General features: G+C 50.2%; 1 protein-coding gene across 1 annotated transcript in view; it reads right to left on the bottom strand.

Annotated features, from left to right (window-relative positions):
* LOC124606769 (vacuolar protein sorting-associated protein 8 homolog) overlaps nt 1-14902 on the bottom strand; it is a 196609-nt gene that overhangs the window by 176710 nt on the left and 4997 nt on the right. The window contains exon 4 of the mRNA XM_047138823.1: nt 274-567. Within this exon, the coding sequence (XP_046994779.1) occupies nt 274-567 (294 nt within the window). The remainder of the gene's footprint in view (nt 1-273; nt 568-14902) is intronic.

Below are 14902 nucleotides of genomic sequence, written 5' to 3'. Positions count from 1 at the left end.
CACACACACACACACACACACACACACACACACACAGACAGACAGACAGAGAGAGAGAGAGAGAGAGAGAGAGAGAGAGAGAGAGAGAGAGAGAGAGAGAGGGGGGGGGGGGGGAGGGAGGGAGGGAGGGATAGAGAGTTGCTCCTCTTCTGTCTCACTCTCACAATATCTGTGCACAACTTTTTAATTTCTTTAGTATTTTAAATGTTAACTTCTACACAAAAGATTCACATACAGTATGTGAATAACAATCAGTACTGTTTTCCAAAATACCTTAACATGCAAAACAGCTGTCCCTGGTGGATGTGCATCTGCCATAGTTCTAAGAAGTTTTCCATTCAGAATGTCATACATTAGGATCAGTCCTCGGGCAAAGCCAACCAGAAGACGGGAACAGTCATGATTGAATCCTAAGCTGGAAACAGATCCCTGCTCTTGGTCTGTTGAACCGAGACACCACCGCAAGCGCTGTGAGGCATCGAAGACGAGCACCAGTCCATGAGATGTCCCCACAGCAATCATTGTTGTGGCAGCCATGGCTGTGGGCAATCCAGCATTTGATCGCTCCTGTGGGGATAATACAAACTTGTGATGATGTTACAAAATAAGAGGATTCTTACTGCAATTCTAGTAATATAACTCTATTAAAGGCTATGAAAGATAAATAATCTCAATCACTTCAGGTGAAACCAAACTGATATATCTTTCTTTTTAATTTTAGCATTAACCACCTGTAAAGGTTCAAGATGCTGTATTCACTATTGATGACAAAGTGGAATATGCATCTTTATTGAAGAAGCTATGAATTGAAAGAATATTTATTTAGCAGAATACCTAAAAACTTAGTGCTGACATTACCTACCATGCATAAAAAAATCTTAATGCTGCAGAGTCTATGTTCTAGTAATAGGTTACATTTTTTCAACATTGAAAATGGTCTGAAGAATTGACTGAGTGCGACATAAGACATATTTGGAAAGTAAGGGTAATTTACATAGTTACCAATGTTGTACCTACTGAACTGTCATTTGACCTGGGGTGGAAGCAAAATAATAATGGAGGAGGAGGAGGAGGAGATTAGTGTTTAACGTCCCGTCGACAACGAGGTCATTAGAGACGGAGCGCAAGCTCGGGTGAGGGAAGGATGGGGAAGGAAATTGGCCGTGCCCTTTCAAAGGAACCATCCCGGCATTTGCCTGAAGCGATTTAGAGAAATCACGGAAAACCTAAATCAGGATGGCCGGAGACGGGATTGAACAGTCGTCCTCCCGAATGCGAGTCCAGTGTGATAACCACTGCGCCACCTCGCTCGGTAAATAATAATGACTTTGAAAATTGTTAATGAGGGTATGATATCCCTCATTTAAAAGCACAGTGAGAGATAGCTGAATATGTGGTGAAGGTATTGCTTTGTCAAGGGCTGGATGAAAATGGGAGCATTGGTTGTGACTGCTTCACAGTGGAGACATGTTTGTTTGTTGTCACAGGAAGAGATTGCAGCAAGAGAAACATGATTCTGGACTAGCCAAGAAGGATATTGTCTGGTTGTACAGACTAACATTAGTACATCCAAGAAACTCACGGTCCACATGGTACACAGATGTCACAATGTGGGCAATGTATGTGCATTTGATACTGACAAGAGCTATAAGGAAACTATATCAGCAGTAAAATAAACAGGAATGTAGCTCAAATGACTGAGTGCTATGGGACTTGACATCTGAGGTCATCAGCCCCCTAGAACTTAGAACTATTTGAACCTAACTAACCTAAGGACATCACACACATCCATGCCCGAGGTAGGATTCGAACCTGCAACCGTAGTGATCGTGCGGTTCCAGACTGAAGCGCCTAGAACCGCTCGGCCAGGAATGTAGCATGTTGAGTTAAGACGGATTAGTTGAAATGTATATCACCTCTAAAATACAAATATTTATGAACAGAATGTGGAAACATCCCCAGGCTGTGGCTAAACCATGTCTCCACAGTATCGTTTCTTCCAGGAGTGCCAGCTCTGCAAGGTTCACAGAAGAGCTTCTGTGAAGTTTGGAAGGTGTGAGACGAGGTACTGGCAGAATTGAAGCAGTGGGGGGTGGGTCGTGAGTCTTGCTTGGATAGCTCAGATGGTAGAGCACTTGCCCGCGAAAGGCAAAGGTTCTGAGTTCAAGTCTTCGTCCAGCACACAGTTTCAATCTGCCAGGAAGTTTCAACAGAATGTGGTTGACTATAGGAACACGCAATTGGTGGTGCATTTGGTGTCATATGTGTCAGGAAAATGTAGTGTTCCAGTACAGGAAAACCACAAGAATGTAGTATGGTGGTTTTCTGGAAACTGTCTTGAGCAGCTAAAATCGACGATAGATCAGGCGATAGCTGTAGACGGGAGCGTAACGGATTAAAATAGCGGCATTCAATTAAAAGGTGTCTTACCGTCCACAGCTGAGAGCAGTGGGGACAGAGTGGGGGAGGATCGCCGCTTAAAAGATGTCGATGGCTAAAAAGACAGTGCCCTATCCGGAGTCTAGCTAAAATTACCTCCTCCCGACGACGCGTTCGGGAGGAAGAGGTCCAAGCGCAAGGAAGGGCTTTCACTTCCCGCAATTTATTATGGGGAAGTGTTGACCAATGCGCATGCCATAAATGAACAACACGACGACATAAAACGCTCCGTAGATCGGTGAAGGGAAGCGACTGAATAGCTGGCCGAGGAAGAGAGACTGCAGCCTTGGCCGCTATATCGGCCGCCTCATTCCCACAGATACCAGCGTGTCCCGGGAGCCAGAGGAACGCCACCGAGACGCCCCCCAGGTGGAGCAAGCGCAGACAGTCCTGAATCCGGTGGACCAGAGGGTGCACAGGGTAAAGAGCTTGGAGACTGAGGAGAGAGCTGAGAGAATCTGAGCAGATTACGTACTGTATCCGCTGATGGCGGCGGATGTAGTGGACAGCCTGGAGAACAGCGTAAAGCTCCGCAGTATAAACCGAACACTGGTCGGGAAGCCGAAACTGATTTGGGGTGTCGCCAACAATATAGGCACTCCCTACACCTAACGATGTTTTCGAGCCGTCGGTGTAAATAAATGTGGTGTCCATCATTTGTGCACATAGAGCAGCAAATGCCCGACGGTAAACAAGTGTAGGGGTACCATCCTTGGGAAATTGACAAAGGTCACGGAGCAAGTAGATCCGGGGACGGAGCCAAGGCGGTGCTGTACCCCAAGTTGTCAAGAAGGTTTTGGGAAAGCGGAAGGAAAGAGAATGGAGCAGTTGACGGAAGCGGACTCCCGAGGGTAGTAGGGAGGAGGAGCGGCCTGCATACCCTACATCAAAGGAGGCGTCGAAAAAAAGGTCATGGGCTGGATTAGCAGGCATGGAAGACAGATGGCTAGCATAACGACTCAGAAGGACTGCCCGCCGATTGGACAGCGGAGGTTCAGCAGTCTCAGCATAAAGGCTTTCCACAGGGCTGGTGTAAAAAGCTCCAGACACTAAACGTAATCCACGGTGGTGGATAGAGTCGAGACGCCGAAGAATAGACGGCCGAGCAGAGGAGTAGACTATGCTTCCATAATCCAATTTTGAGCGCACTAAGGTGCGATAGAGGCGGAGAAGGACCACTCGGTCCGCTCCCCAGGAGGTACCATTCAGGACACGGAGGGTGTTAAGGGAACGCAGACAGCGAGCCGAAAGATAGGAAACGTGGGAGGACCAGCACAGTTTTCTGTCAAACATAAGACCCAAGAATTTAGCGACGTCGAAAAACGGAAGGTTGACAGGACCTAGATGTAAGGAGGGCGGAAGAAACTCCTTACGTCGCCAAAAATTAACACAAACGGTCTTACTGGGTGAGAAACGGAAGCCGGTTTCGATGCTCCACGAGTGGAGGCGATCGAGACATCCTTGAAGACGTCTTCCAAGAAGGCTGGTCCGTTGAGAGCTGTAGTAGATCGCAAAATCGTCCACAAAGAGGGAGCCCGAGACATCAGGAAGGAGACAATCCATAATTGGATTTATGGCGATGGCAAACAGTACAACACTCAGCACGGAGCCCTGGGGTACCCCGTTTTCTTGGGAGAAAGTACGGGAGAGAGTAGTGTTCACCCGCACCCTAAATGTGTGCTCTGACATAAATTGGCAGAGAGAAAGGGGCAGCCGGCCTCGAAAGCCCCAAGAGAACAGTGTGCGGAGGATGCCTGTCCTCCAACAGGTATCATATGCTCTCTCCAGATCAAAAAATATTGCTACCGTTTGGCGTTTTCGGAGAAAATTGTTCATGATATAAGTGGAGAGAGCAACAAGATGGTCAACTGCAGAACGATGCTTTCGGAATCCGCATTGGGCTGGTGTTAAAAGACTGCGGGATTCCAGCCACCAAGCTAAACAGTAATTCACCATACGCTCCAAAACCTTACAGACACTACTCGTGGGAGAAATGGGGCGATAGCTAGAGGGGAGATGTTTGTCCTTTCCAGGTTTCGGAACGGGAACGACAATAGCTTCCCGCCATCGTCTGGGGAAGGTACTGTCGGTCCAAATTCGATTATAAAGGCGAAGGAGGTAACGCAGACTATGGGTTGATAAATGCAGCAACATTTGGACATGGATACCATCTGGTCCTGGGGCGGAGGAGCGAGAAGAAGAGAGGGCATGTTGGAGTTCCCGCATGGAGAAAACAGAATTGTAGCTTTCGTGATTTTGAGAGGAGAAAGCAAGATGTCGCACTTCCGCGGCACATTTCTTCGGGAGAAACGCTGGCGGGTAATTTGAAGAGCTCGAAATCTCAGCAAAGTGCTGACCCAATGAGTTAGAAATTGCGACGGGGTCCACTAAGGTATCATGCGCGACAGTGAACCCAGAGACCGGGGAGAAACTAGGCGCGCCTGAGAACCGTCGAAGCCAACTCCAAACTTCCAAGGAGGGAGTGAAGGTGTTAAATGAGCTAATAAAGAATTTCCAGCTTGCCTTCTTGCTATCGCGGATGACGCGAGGGCATCGCGCACGGAGCTGCTTATATCGGATACAGTTGGCCAAAGTTGGATGGTGACGGAAAATGCGAAGAGCACGTCGCCGCTCACGTATTGCGTCACGGCATGCCTCGTTCCACCAAGGAACTGGGGGGCGCCGGGGCAATTCGGAGGTGCGTGGTATTGAACGTTCCGCAGCTGTAAGAATAACGTCGGTAATATGTGTGACCTCATCGTCGACGCTGGGAAAGTGACGGTCATCGAATGTTGCTAGAGACGAAAAAAGTGTCCAATCGGCTTGGGCAAACTTCCAGCGTCGCGAGCGCATATATGGCAGTTGAGGCTGCAGTCTAAGGACACACGGAAAGTGGTCACTCGAGTGTGTATCATCAAGGGCGAACCATTCGAAGCGCCGAGCTAGCGGGACAGTACCGACCGCAAGGTCCAAACGAGATAAATTTGTCGTGGAGGCAGACAAAAATGTGGGGACCCCAGTGTTGAGGCAAACTAGATCCGCTTGGTGGAAGACGTCTAGCAATAGTGAGCCATGTGGACAAGGATGTGGAGATCCCCAAAGCGGGTGGTGGGCATTGAAGTCCCCAACCAGCAAATAGGGGGGTGGAAGCTGACCAAGAAGATGAAGGAGATCAGCTCGTGCCATTGGTGTGGACGGTGGAATGTAGACCGTACAAAGAGAGAACGTGTATCCAGAAAGGGAAAGACGGACGGCGACAGCTTGGAAGGAACTGTTTAAGGGGATTGGGTGATAATGGAGAGTATTATGGAGAAGAATCATGAGTCCTCCATGGGCTGGAGTGCCTTCAACAGAGGGGAGGTCATATCGGACGGACTGAAAATGAGGGAGAACAAAGCGGTCATGGGGACGCAGCTTTGTTTCCTGAAGACAGAAGATGACCGGCGAGTAGGAGCGTAGGAGGATCGACAATTCATCCCGATTGGCTCGAATGCCGCGGATATTCCAGTGGATAATGGACATAGGGTGAACAGAAAATGGAGGAATGTGACCATGGGTGCTGTCAACTCAACGACTGCTCAGAGCTTGCGACCGACAGCATGGAATGGCATTCAGTCGAAGGCAGAAGATCCTGATCCATAGGTTGGTCAGGAGCAGCTCCTGCCACCAGCGATCGGCCGGTTGACCAGCCACCAGCAGTGCGCCTCGGCGACACAGAAGACGGCCGAGGGCGATTTCCGCCAGGTGGTGCTGTAGATGGGACTCACCTTGGCGGAGAAGGAGAGGAACTGTGTTTCTTTGTAGCCTTCTTGGAAGTATGATGTTTAGATGAAGGAGGAACCGATGGTTGTGAAGTTGAGGTACGTAAAAACTCTTCACGAGTATGCTCTTTTTTCGAAGACTTGGCGTCTGACTTTTGGGCTCGAGATTTAGCAGAACCCGACGAAGGGTGAGCCATAGAGTGGGCAGGCGAAAGAGGTGAGGTTGAACGGGCGATCTTTGCGCTGGCCGATCTGACGACCGTGGTGCTAAAGGTGAGGTCGCAAGTCTGCGTGGCCGCCTCCTTTGTTGGCCGAGGAGAAGCAAGGACAGTGCTGTATTTTCCTGTCTGAGGCACGGTGGGCTGTCGACTGGCGAATAATTTTCGAGGAGCAAAGGTCGAAACCTTTTCCTTCACTCTTATTTCCTGGATGAGCTTTTCGTCCTTAAAAACGGGGGAATCTCGAGAGGAAGCAGCGTGGTCACCCATACAGTTGATGCAGCGAGGGGATGGAGGTGGACAAGCACCCTCATGGGCATCCTTGCCACACGTAACACATTTGGCCGGATTGGAACAGGACTGGCTGGTGTGATTGAACCGCTGACATCGATAGCAACGCGTAGGGTTTGGGACGTAAGGGCGAACGGAAATTATCTCATAGCCTGCTTTGATTTTCGATGGGAGTTGAACTTTGTCAAATGTCAAGAAGACAGTGTGGGTTGGAATGATGTTCGTGTCAACCGTTTTCATAACCCGATGAACAGCCATTACGCCCTGGTCAGACAGGTAGTGCTGAATTTCTTCATCAGACAATCCATTGAGGGAGCGTGTATAAACGACTCCACGTGAGGAATTTAAGGTACGGTGCGGTTCCACCCGGACAGGGAAGGTGTGGAGCAGAGAAGTACGCAGCAATTTTTGAGCCTGGAGGGCACTGTGCGTTTCTAACAACAGGGTGCCATTCCGTAATCTGGAACAAGACTTTACAGGACCTGCAATTGCGTCGACACCTTTCTGAATAATGAAAGGGTTGACCGTGGAGAAGTCGGGACCTTCGTCAGACCGAGAAACAACAAGGAACTGTGGCAACGATGGAAGAACCGTCTGTGGCTGAGACTCAGTGAACTTCCGTTTGTGAGCAGACATAGTGGAAGGTGAGGAAACCATTGCGGAAGAATCCCCCATGATTACCGGCGTCTCCGATGGCGCGCTCCTCCCTTGTGGGGGCCCTCACTGAGGGCACACCCGCCTTAGGTGATTGTTCACACCTCAGGTCACACCTCCCGACAAACGGACGGAGGGACCAATCGGCACTTTCGGAAGGTATCAGCTCGGGTAATCACCCCTCCCTGGGCCTGGCCGTTACCAGGGGGTACGTACGTGTCCTTCCTGTCTACCCGGGGCGGGGAATTACGCGTTACCCCGTCACCGGCTACGCATGGAAGTGCGTGGGTCGGCCTTCAGACACGCACAGGGAGGAAAAAAGAGAAAGGGAAAGGAAAGAAGAGGGGGTCTCAAACGCCACAGCAGAGAAAAGGGCAAAGAGAAGAGGGAAGGAAAAGAGAAGGACAGAGGAAGGACGAGGACTTGCAAGTGTAGAAAGCAAGGAATCTGGAACAGTTTCGAGCGTCCGTCTCCGGACGTAGGCACAAACCATACTCCCAGAGGGGGAGAAAGGGAAGGAAGGAAAGAGCCAGAGGTGGGGGGGGGGGGGGGGGGGCGAAGATGGGGGACGGGGAAGGATGCGGAAAGGGAAGCCTGGAAAGGAAGGAGGGCCACATTAGCTCGGGGCCCCGTGCTCGCTACGCATGTGTCCACAAAAAAGTTGTGGACCCCCTGGGGGGGGGGGGGGGTGGTCTGGAGAGTTATGTGCCTAGTAAGTGGATAAAAGATGCAAAAGAACTACCATGGTTTAACAATGAAATTCAGAGGATGCTGAGGCTGTTGCACTCTCAGCTCAAAAGAGAATGCACAAATGATGACAAGCAAAGGTTAGTAGAGATTCGTGTGTCTATGAAAAGATCTAAGAGCGAACCATAAAACAACTACCACCGTCACACCTTAGCAAAAGATCTGGCAGAGTACCCTAGGATATTTTGGTTGATTGGTTGGTTAGAGAAGGGACCAAACTACGCAGACATCAGTCCCTCCGACTTTATATTAACTAAAACCGATAAAACCCTACATTAAAAGAGGGAACTACAATATCCATAAAATGATAAACTATTAACAGGGAAGGAAGAAAAAGGACAAGAAGAAGTGAAGGAAAGAAAGGTGACAAATGACAGGGGCATGAAGGAAGAGGCACAGGAGACAAGAGAGATGCTGAAGACACAACAGACCCACCAGGGAAAGGAATGGGAAGGCAGAGAGCTGGGGGGGTGGGGGGGGGAGGGAGCCAACAAGCGAAGTTGAAGCCAATCCAGTTGGGGTGAAGGGGGCAGCAAGAGGGCCTGCTATCCCCTCCACTCACCGATAAGGTGGAAGGTCCCTCCCTTAAATAAAGCGATAAAAACCCTCATCACGAACAAAATGTAAAACGAGATCCACAGTTGAGGCATTGTCAGCCAACACCACGGGTAGTGAGTCTGGAAAGCTAAAAGTCCATCGCAGGGTGGCGAAGTTGGGGCAGTCCAATAAGATGTGAGCCACAGTCAACATTGATCCACAACGACAGTGAGGGGGATCCCCATGACGAAGGAGATAACCGTGAGTCAACCGAATATGGCCAATGCGGAGCCAGCATAGGATGACAGAGGCCTTACGAGAGGCTCAGAAGGAAGACCACCACGGAGTTGTAGAATCCTTAATCACCCTGAGCTTTTTCAGCGAAGAAAGCGTGTGCCCTTCTGCATCGAAAAGGCCCAGAACCTGACGACATAATGCCGAGCGAAGGTCTATTTCCGGAATGCCAATAACAAGAGATGGCCTGGTAGTAGCTAACTTAGCCAGTCGATTGGCAAGTTCATTGCCAGGAATCCCAACATGGCCTGGGGTCCAAATGAAAACCACCGAGCATCCATGTTGAGCAAGGAGAGAAAGGGAGTCCTGGATAGCGATGACCAACAGGTGGAGAGGGAAGCACTGGCCGATAGCGTGCAAACTGCTCAATGAGTCACTACAGATAGTGAAGGATAGTCCAGAGCAGGAGCAGATATGGTCCAGTGCGTGCAAGATGGCTACCAATTCTGCAGTAAAAACACTATAGCCATTGGGCAAGGAACAAAGTTCTTTGTGTTGCGCAGAGGTGTAAGCAAAACCAGTGCGGCCAGAAACCATGGAACCATCAGATCACTTCTGAACCCTGGAATGAACAGAGGAGGCAGCAGAATTGGTGGCGAAGAGCCATCGGAGGGGCAGAATCCTTTGAATTGATTGAGAGATCAAGACAGAGCTCTGGCCGAGAGATGCACCAAGGAGGGGTACGTGCGTGAGCAGAGAAGAGAGGCGGTAGAGGGAATTGCTGGAGTTCAGAAAACAGCAACTGAATGCGGACAACCATGGTAAGCTCACATCGTTGCCACCGCTGTGGCAGGGTGATCTCCATGTCTGGATAAAGGAGACCATAATTAGGGTGCTCTGGGGTGCATCGAATGCGGAGTGCACAAGATATCAGCTGTTGTTGGCGCAAAACTCGCAGTGGTGGAATCCCTGCCTCTGCGAGTAGCCTAAGTATGGGGCTAGTCTGGAAGGCACCAGTCGCAAGTCGGACCCCACAGTGGTGGATGGGGTCTAGGATCTGCAGCGTCGAAGGTGATGCAAACCATAGACAGGACTTCCATAGTCTAAACAAGACTGGATCAACGCTTGATACAATCTCAGGAGAACAGAGCGGTCTGCACCCCAGGCGATATTGCACAGACACCTAAGAACATTGAGCGCCCATTACAGAGGAAGCAAGGTAGATAAAAAAATTGTAAGCATACAAAGAGGGGGACACTGTCAGCCCAACAGCTGATACCAGACCATTAATGGCTACGAGAAAGAGGGGGGGACTCTCAACACGGAACCCTGTGGAACCCCATTTTCTTGGCGATGGGAGTGCTGTAGCAGCAGCCAATGTGGACCCAAAAAGAGTGACAAGAAAGGAAATTACGGATAAAAATGGGCAGAGCACCACGAAGACCCCATTTGTGAAGCGTGGTGAGGATGTTGTGGTGCCAGGTGGTGTTATAGGCTTTATGCAGATCAAAGAAGACTGCAAGGAGGTGTTGCCAATGGGCAAAAGCTGACTGGATAGCAAATTCCAGGTGCACCAAGTTATCCACCGTAGAGTGGCCACAGTGAAAACCACTTTGAGTCGATGACAAAAGGTCGCGGGATTCAAGGATCCAAAACAGCCGCCGACTCACCATGCATCCAAGGAGCTTGCAGAGGGTGTTAGTAAGGCTAATTGGATGGTAGCTATCCAACTGAAGAAGCGGCTTCAACACCGGAACAACAATGCTTTCCTGCCACTGGGTAGGAAAGACTCCCTCACGCCACAGACGGTTGAAGAGGGTCAGTATACGATGGTGGCCAGCCACTGACAAGCGTTGGAGCATTTGGTTATGTATCCGATTCGATCCAGGAGCCGTGTCAGGACAAAGGGCAAAGGCACTGGCAAATTCCCACTCACTGAATGGAGCATTATATGGCTCCGAGCAGCAAGAAACAAAAGACAGAGGCAGTCGTTTTGAGTGCTCTTTCAGGAGGAGGAACGTGGGCAGATACTGAGCTGATGCCGAAGCTTGAGCAAAGTTTTGAGCGAAATTTTCTGCTACAAAGTCTGGATTGGTAAGGACAACACCACGCACAGTAATTCCTGCAACCCCGGTGGGAGGACGGTGGCCAAAATTTCGCTTGAGTCTCGCCCAGACTTGTGAAGAGGGGGTGTGTGGTCCTATGGCAGCTACATATCGTTCCCAGCAAATCCGTTTCTGAAATTTGATTAGGTAGTGGGCCCAGGTGTGGAGTCGTTTAAAGACCAGAAGAAGAGCAGTAGAAGGGTGCCCCTTGAAGTGTTGAAGAGCATGGCAGCAGTGGTTTATGGCTGCAGCAATTTCCAGAGTCCACCAAGGGACCATCTTCCAGCATGGGGAACCTGAGGAAGAAGGGACTGGCGAAAGGATGGCAGCAGTCAAAGTCTGAGTAGATTCATCAACACTGTCGTGTGGCAATACGGAGGGGGGGGGGGGGGGGGGGGGGATGGGAGCAGAGAAGAAGGCACCCCAATCAGCCTTAGATATGGCCCACCTGGAAGGGTGAAGAGCAAGAGACAATGAAGGAAGGTCAAAACAATCGGATAATGGTCGCTGTCACACAAGTCATCGTGGACTCCCCACTGAATGGAGGGAAGAAGGCCGGGACTGCTGATGGAGAGGTCAATGGTAGAGAAAGTGCCGTGCACCATACTAAAGTGTGTGGGAGCACCTGTGTTTAACAAACAGAGGTCAAGCCCTGCCAGAACTGCTTCAAATGTCCTGCCCAGGGCAGTAGTCATATGATTACCCCAAAGAGAGTTGTGGGCATTAAAGTCCCCTAATAGTAGGAAGGGAGAAGGGATCTGTTAGAGAAGGGTGGTGAGGGCATGGGATGTGGGCGGCCTGTCAGGTGGGAGGTAGAGAGTACAGATTGTGATTGGAGTGGGCAGATGGACCCTGACAGCAATGGCTTCCAGAGTGGTATGGAGGGGAACCCATTTACTAACAATGTCCTTGCAGACCAAGGTGCAAACACCACCAGAAGCCCGCAAAGGGCCAATTCGGTTCCGACAGAAAGTGTGGAACCCACAAAGGGTAGGTGAGTAAGAACTGACAAAATGGGTCTCCTGGAGCGCAATACAAGTGACAGAGTAGAAGGAAAGAAGGGGCTGCAACTCTGTAAGGTGATGCAAATACCCATTACAATTCCACTGGAGGATTCTCAAGCCGGTGGCCAAGGGAAAGCAAAGGGACCAGAGTGGGTCAAGCCGCTGAGTCGCCACCCGTACCAGTAAGGATGGGGTAATATCCATATAGGTGGGGTCAGACTGTTAGTTCATTGAATGGAGGAGGGGGAAGGCTGCACCTCAGGGGGTACTGGAGGGGTCTTGCCCTTGTTGTTGCGTTTCTGCTTCTTCTCTTGGGAAGGAAGAGAAGGTCAGACTTCAGCGAAAGCGGGCACAGAATTACACCAGGCAATCTTGGCACCCACCGGCCACGGATCCCGCTGCCGATGTGGAACCGTAGATTGCCTTTCAGGGGGGTGCTGGGAAGAGGAGTCGCGGGAGGGAGCTCCAGTACCGGTGGCCGCCGAAGAAGAAGAGCACTTCTCCGGTGGGGAAGGGGGAGCAGCACCCGAAGGGGTGGGTATGGGTTCTGACAGGGAGGGGGAGTGGGAGGAGGCGGCTGACGGCATGGGGCAAATGGGATGGGGCTGGGAAGAGGACGGGGTAGGAGGGGGAATGGATGTAACAGAAGCAAAAGTAGAAGACAAACACAGGATGGAGCCGGTCATACTTTTGGCGAGCCTCAGTGTAGGTGAGTCGATTTAAGGTTTTGTACTCTTGAATCCTCCTTTCTTTCACAAACACCAGGCACACAGGCGAGTGTGGAGAATGCTGTCCATGACAATTTACACACACTGGTGGGCGAGCACAGGCAGTCCCCTAATGGAGGGGGCACCCAGTCACCGCAGAGGGGATCAGTGGAGCAGCGGGAAGACGTGTCCAAACTGTAAGCATCTCATCGGTGGTGGAATATAAGGTTTTACATCACAGCGATACACCATTACCTTGACTTTTCCTGGGAGGACATCCCCTCGAAGGCCAGGATAAAGGCGCCCATAGCAGTGCGACTTTTTGGAAGGCCTAAAGCACTGCACCGCATTTTACTCATGGATTCCACTTCGCCGTACTTATCTTCAATTGTCTCCATGAAAAACAAAGGCTTGGTCATGGCAAAACTGCTGCCATCCGTCCTGGTGCAAACGAGGTACCAAGGGTGAGCTTGACCCTCCTCCCAGGGTGTGGCCAAGGAAGGGAAGGCTGAAGGATCAGGAGAAGGAGCGTCCCATCTGCTACCACTCTTAGAGACGGCCACAGAATGGCCAGAATGGTGAAGCTTTTGTCGCTTCATGTGCAAGGCGGCTGCCCTAGTAGCACCCACTCCGACAGGGGCTCGCCCCGTGGGTGCCACCCAGCCGCAGCAAGGGCCGTCTGGCACGGCAGCCATTGCCGGGAGTTCTGGTGCCCCAAAGTGATGAGCATAGACTCCTCGGCATATAAGAGGCGTAACAGCTCAGGTACTAGCAGTGTGATCCCTGTGGTTTCAGGGGGCTCAGCCAAATGGGTACTTAACAGCCCCACCAAACGGACTGGCTACTGTGCTGGTGACCAAGCAGGAGGGGGGCCAGGGTGCGGAGGGAAAGGGGAGGGGAAGAGGAACCTGCACCATGGAAGCTAGGTAGGGAGTTCATCCCCAGATGGTTCACACTGAAGGGAAAATTTTGGGAATGGAGGCCAAATGCCAAAAAGGAGATGGAAACAGCAAACTAAACAATAGCACACACCAAAACAAAGCCAGGAGGATACCCAGGCTGACAAAGAAGTCCACGAAGAGGAAAAAGAGGGGGCAGGCACAAAAAGAGTAAGGATAGGGAGGGAGACGAACAGGGATGGTAATGCAGCCTGGAAAGGAAAGGAGACTGCAATAGCTCGGAGCCCCGTGTGCGCCACACATGAACCCACTAAAGGACTGTGGGCCCCCTGGGAGGAGGAAATTTTGGTCTTACGTATAATTGCTAAGTGGGTCTAAGGTTCTATTCAGACCTCGCTGACCAGTATGGTGTGTCAGTTAAAGATAGCAAAATGAAAGCCGAAGTTTTAAATTTCATGTTCAAGAAATCTTTCACACAGTAGAATCATACAAAAATACCATCATTTGACCATCAGACAAACTCCCATGTGAATGACATAGTACAGTAACAAGCATCCCTGGCATAGAGAGGCAACTGAAAGATCTGAAAGCAAATATATCACCAGGTCCGGATGGAATCCCAGTTCAATTTTAAGAAGAGTACTCTACAGCACTGGCCCCTTACCTAGCTTGCATGTATCACTAAGCTCTCACCCAGTTCAAAGTCCCAAGCAACGGGGAAAAAAGTGCTTGAGACTCCAGGACATAAGAAGGGCAAAAGAACAGACCCGCAAATTTACATACCAATATCCTTAACTTCTATTTGCTGCAGAATCCTTGACCATATTCTCAGTTTGAATAGAATAAACTTTGAGACAGAGAAGCTTATGGCCACAAATCAGCACGGTTTTAGAAAGCATTGCTTGTGCTAAACTCAGCTTGCCCTTTTCACACATGATATACTGTGAACTATGGATGAAGGGCAACAGGCAGATTCTGTACGTTTAGATTTCCAGAAAGCATTTCACATGGTGTCACATTGCAGTCTGTTAATGAAGGTACGAGAATATGGAATAAGTTCATAGATAGGCCAGTGGCTTGTCGACTTCTTACATAATAGAATCCAGTATGTTGTTCTTGATGGTGAGCGTTCATCAGAGACACGGGAATTGTCAGGAGTGAACCAGGGACGTGTGATAGGACTGCTGCTGCTCTCTATACACACAAATGATTTGGCGGACAGGGTGGGCATCAATTTGCAGTTGTTTGCTGATGATGCTGTGGTGTATGGTAAGATGTCATAGTTGAGTGACTGCAGGAAGATACG

The sequence above is a fragment of the Schistocerca americana genome, chromosome 3 (genome assembly GCF_021461395.2).
Source record: "Schistocerca americana isolate TAMUIC-IGC-003095 chromosome 3, iqSchAmer2.1, whole genome shotgun sequence".
Lineage (NCBI taxonomy): Eukaryota > Metazoa > Arthropoda > Insecta > Orthoptera > Acrididae > Schistocerca > Schistocerca americana.
The sequence above is the reverse complement of the archived record's forward strand: the minus strand, read 5'-3'. Positions and strand labels throughout refer to the sequence as shown.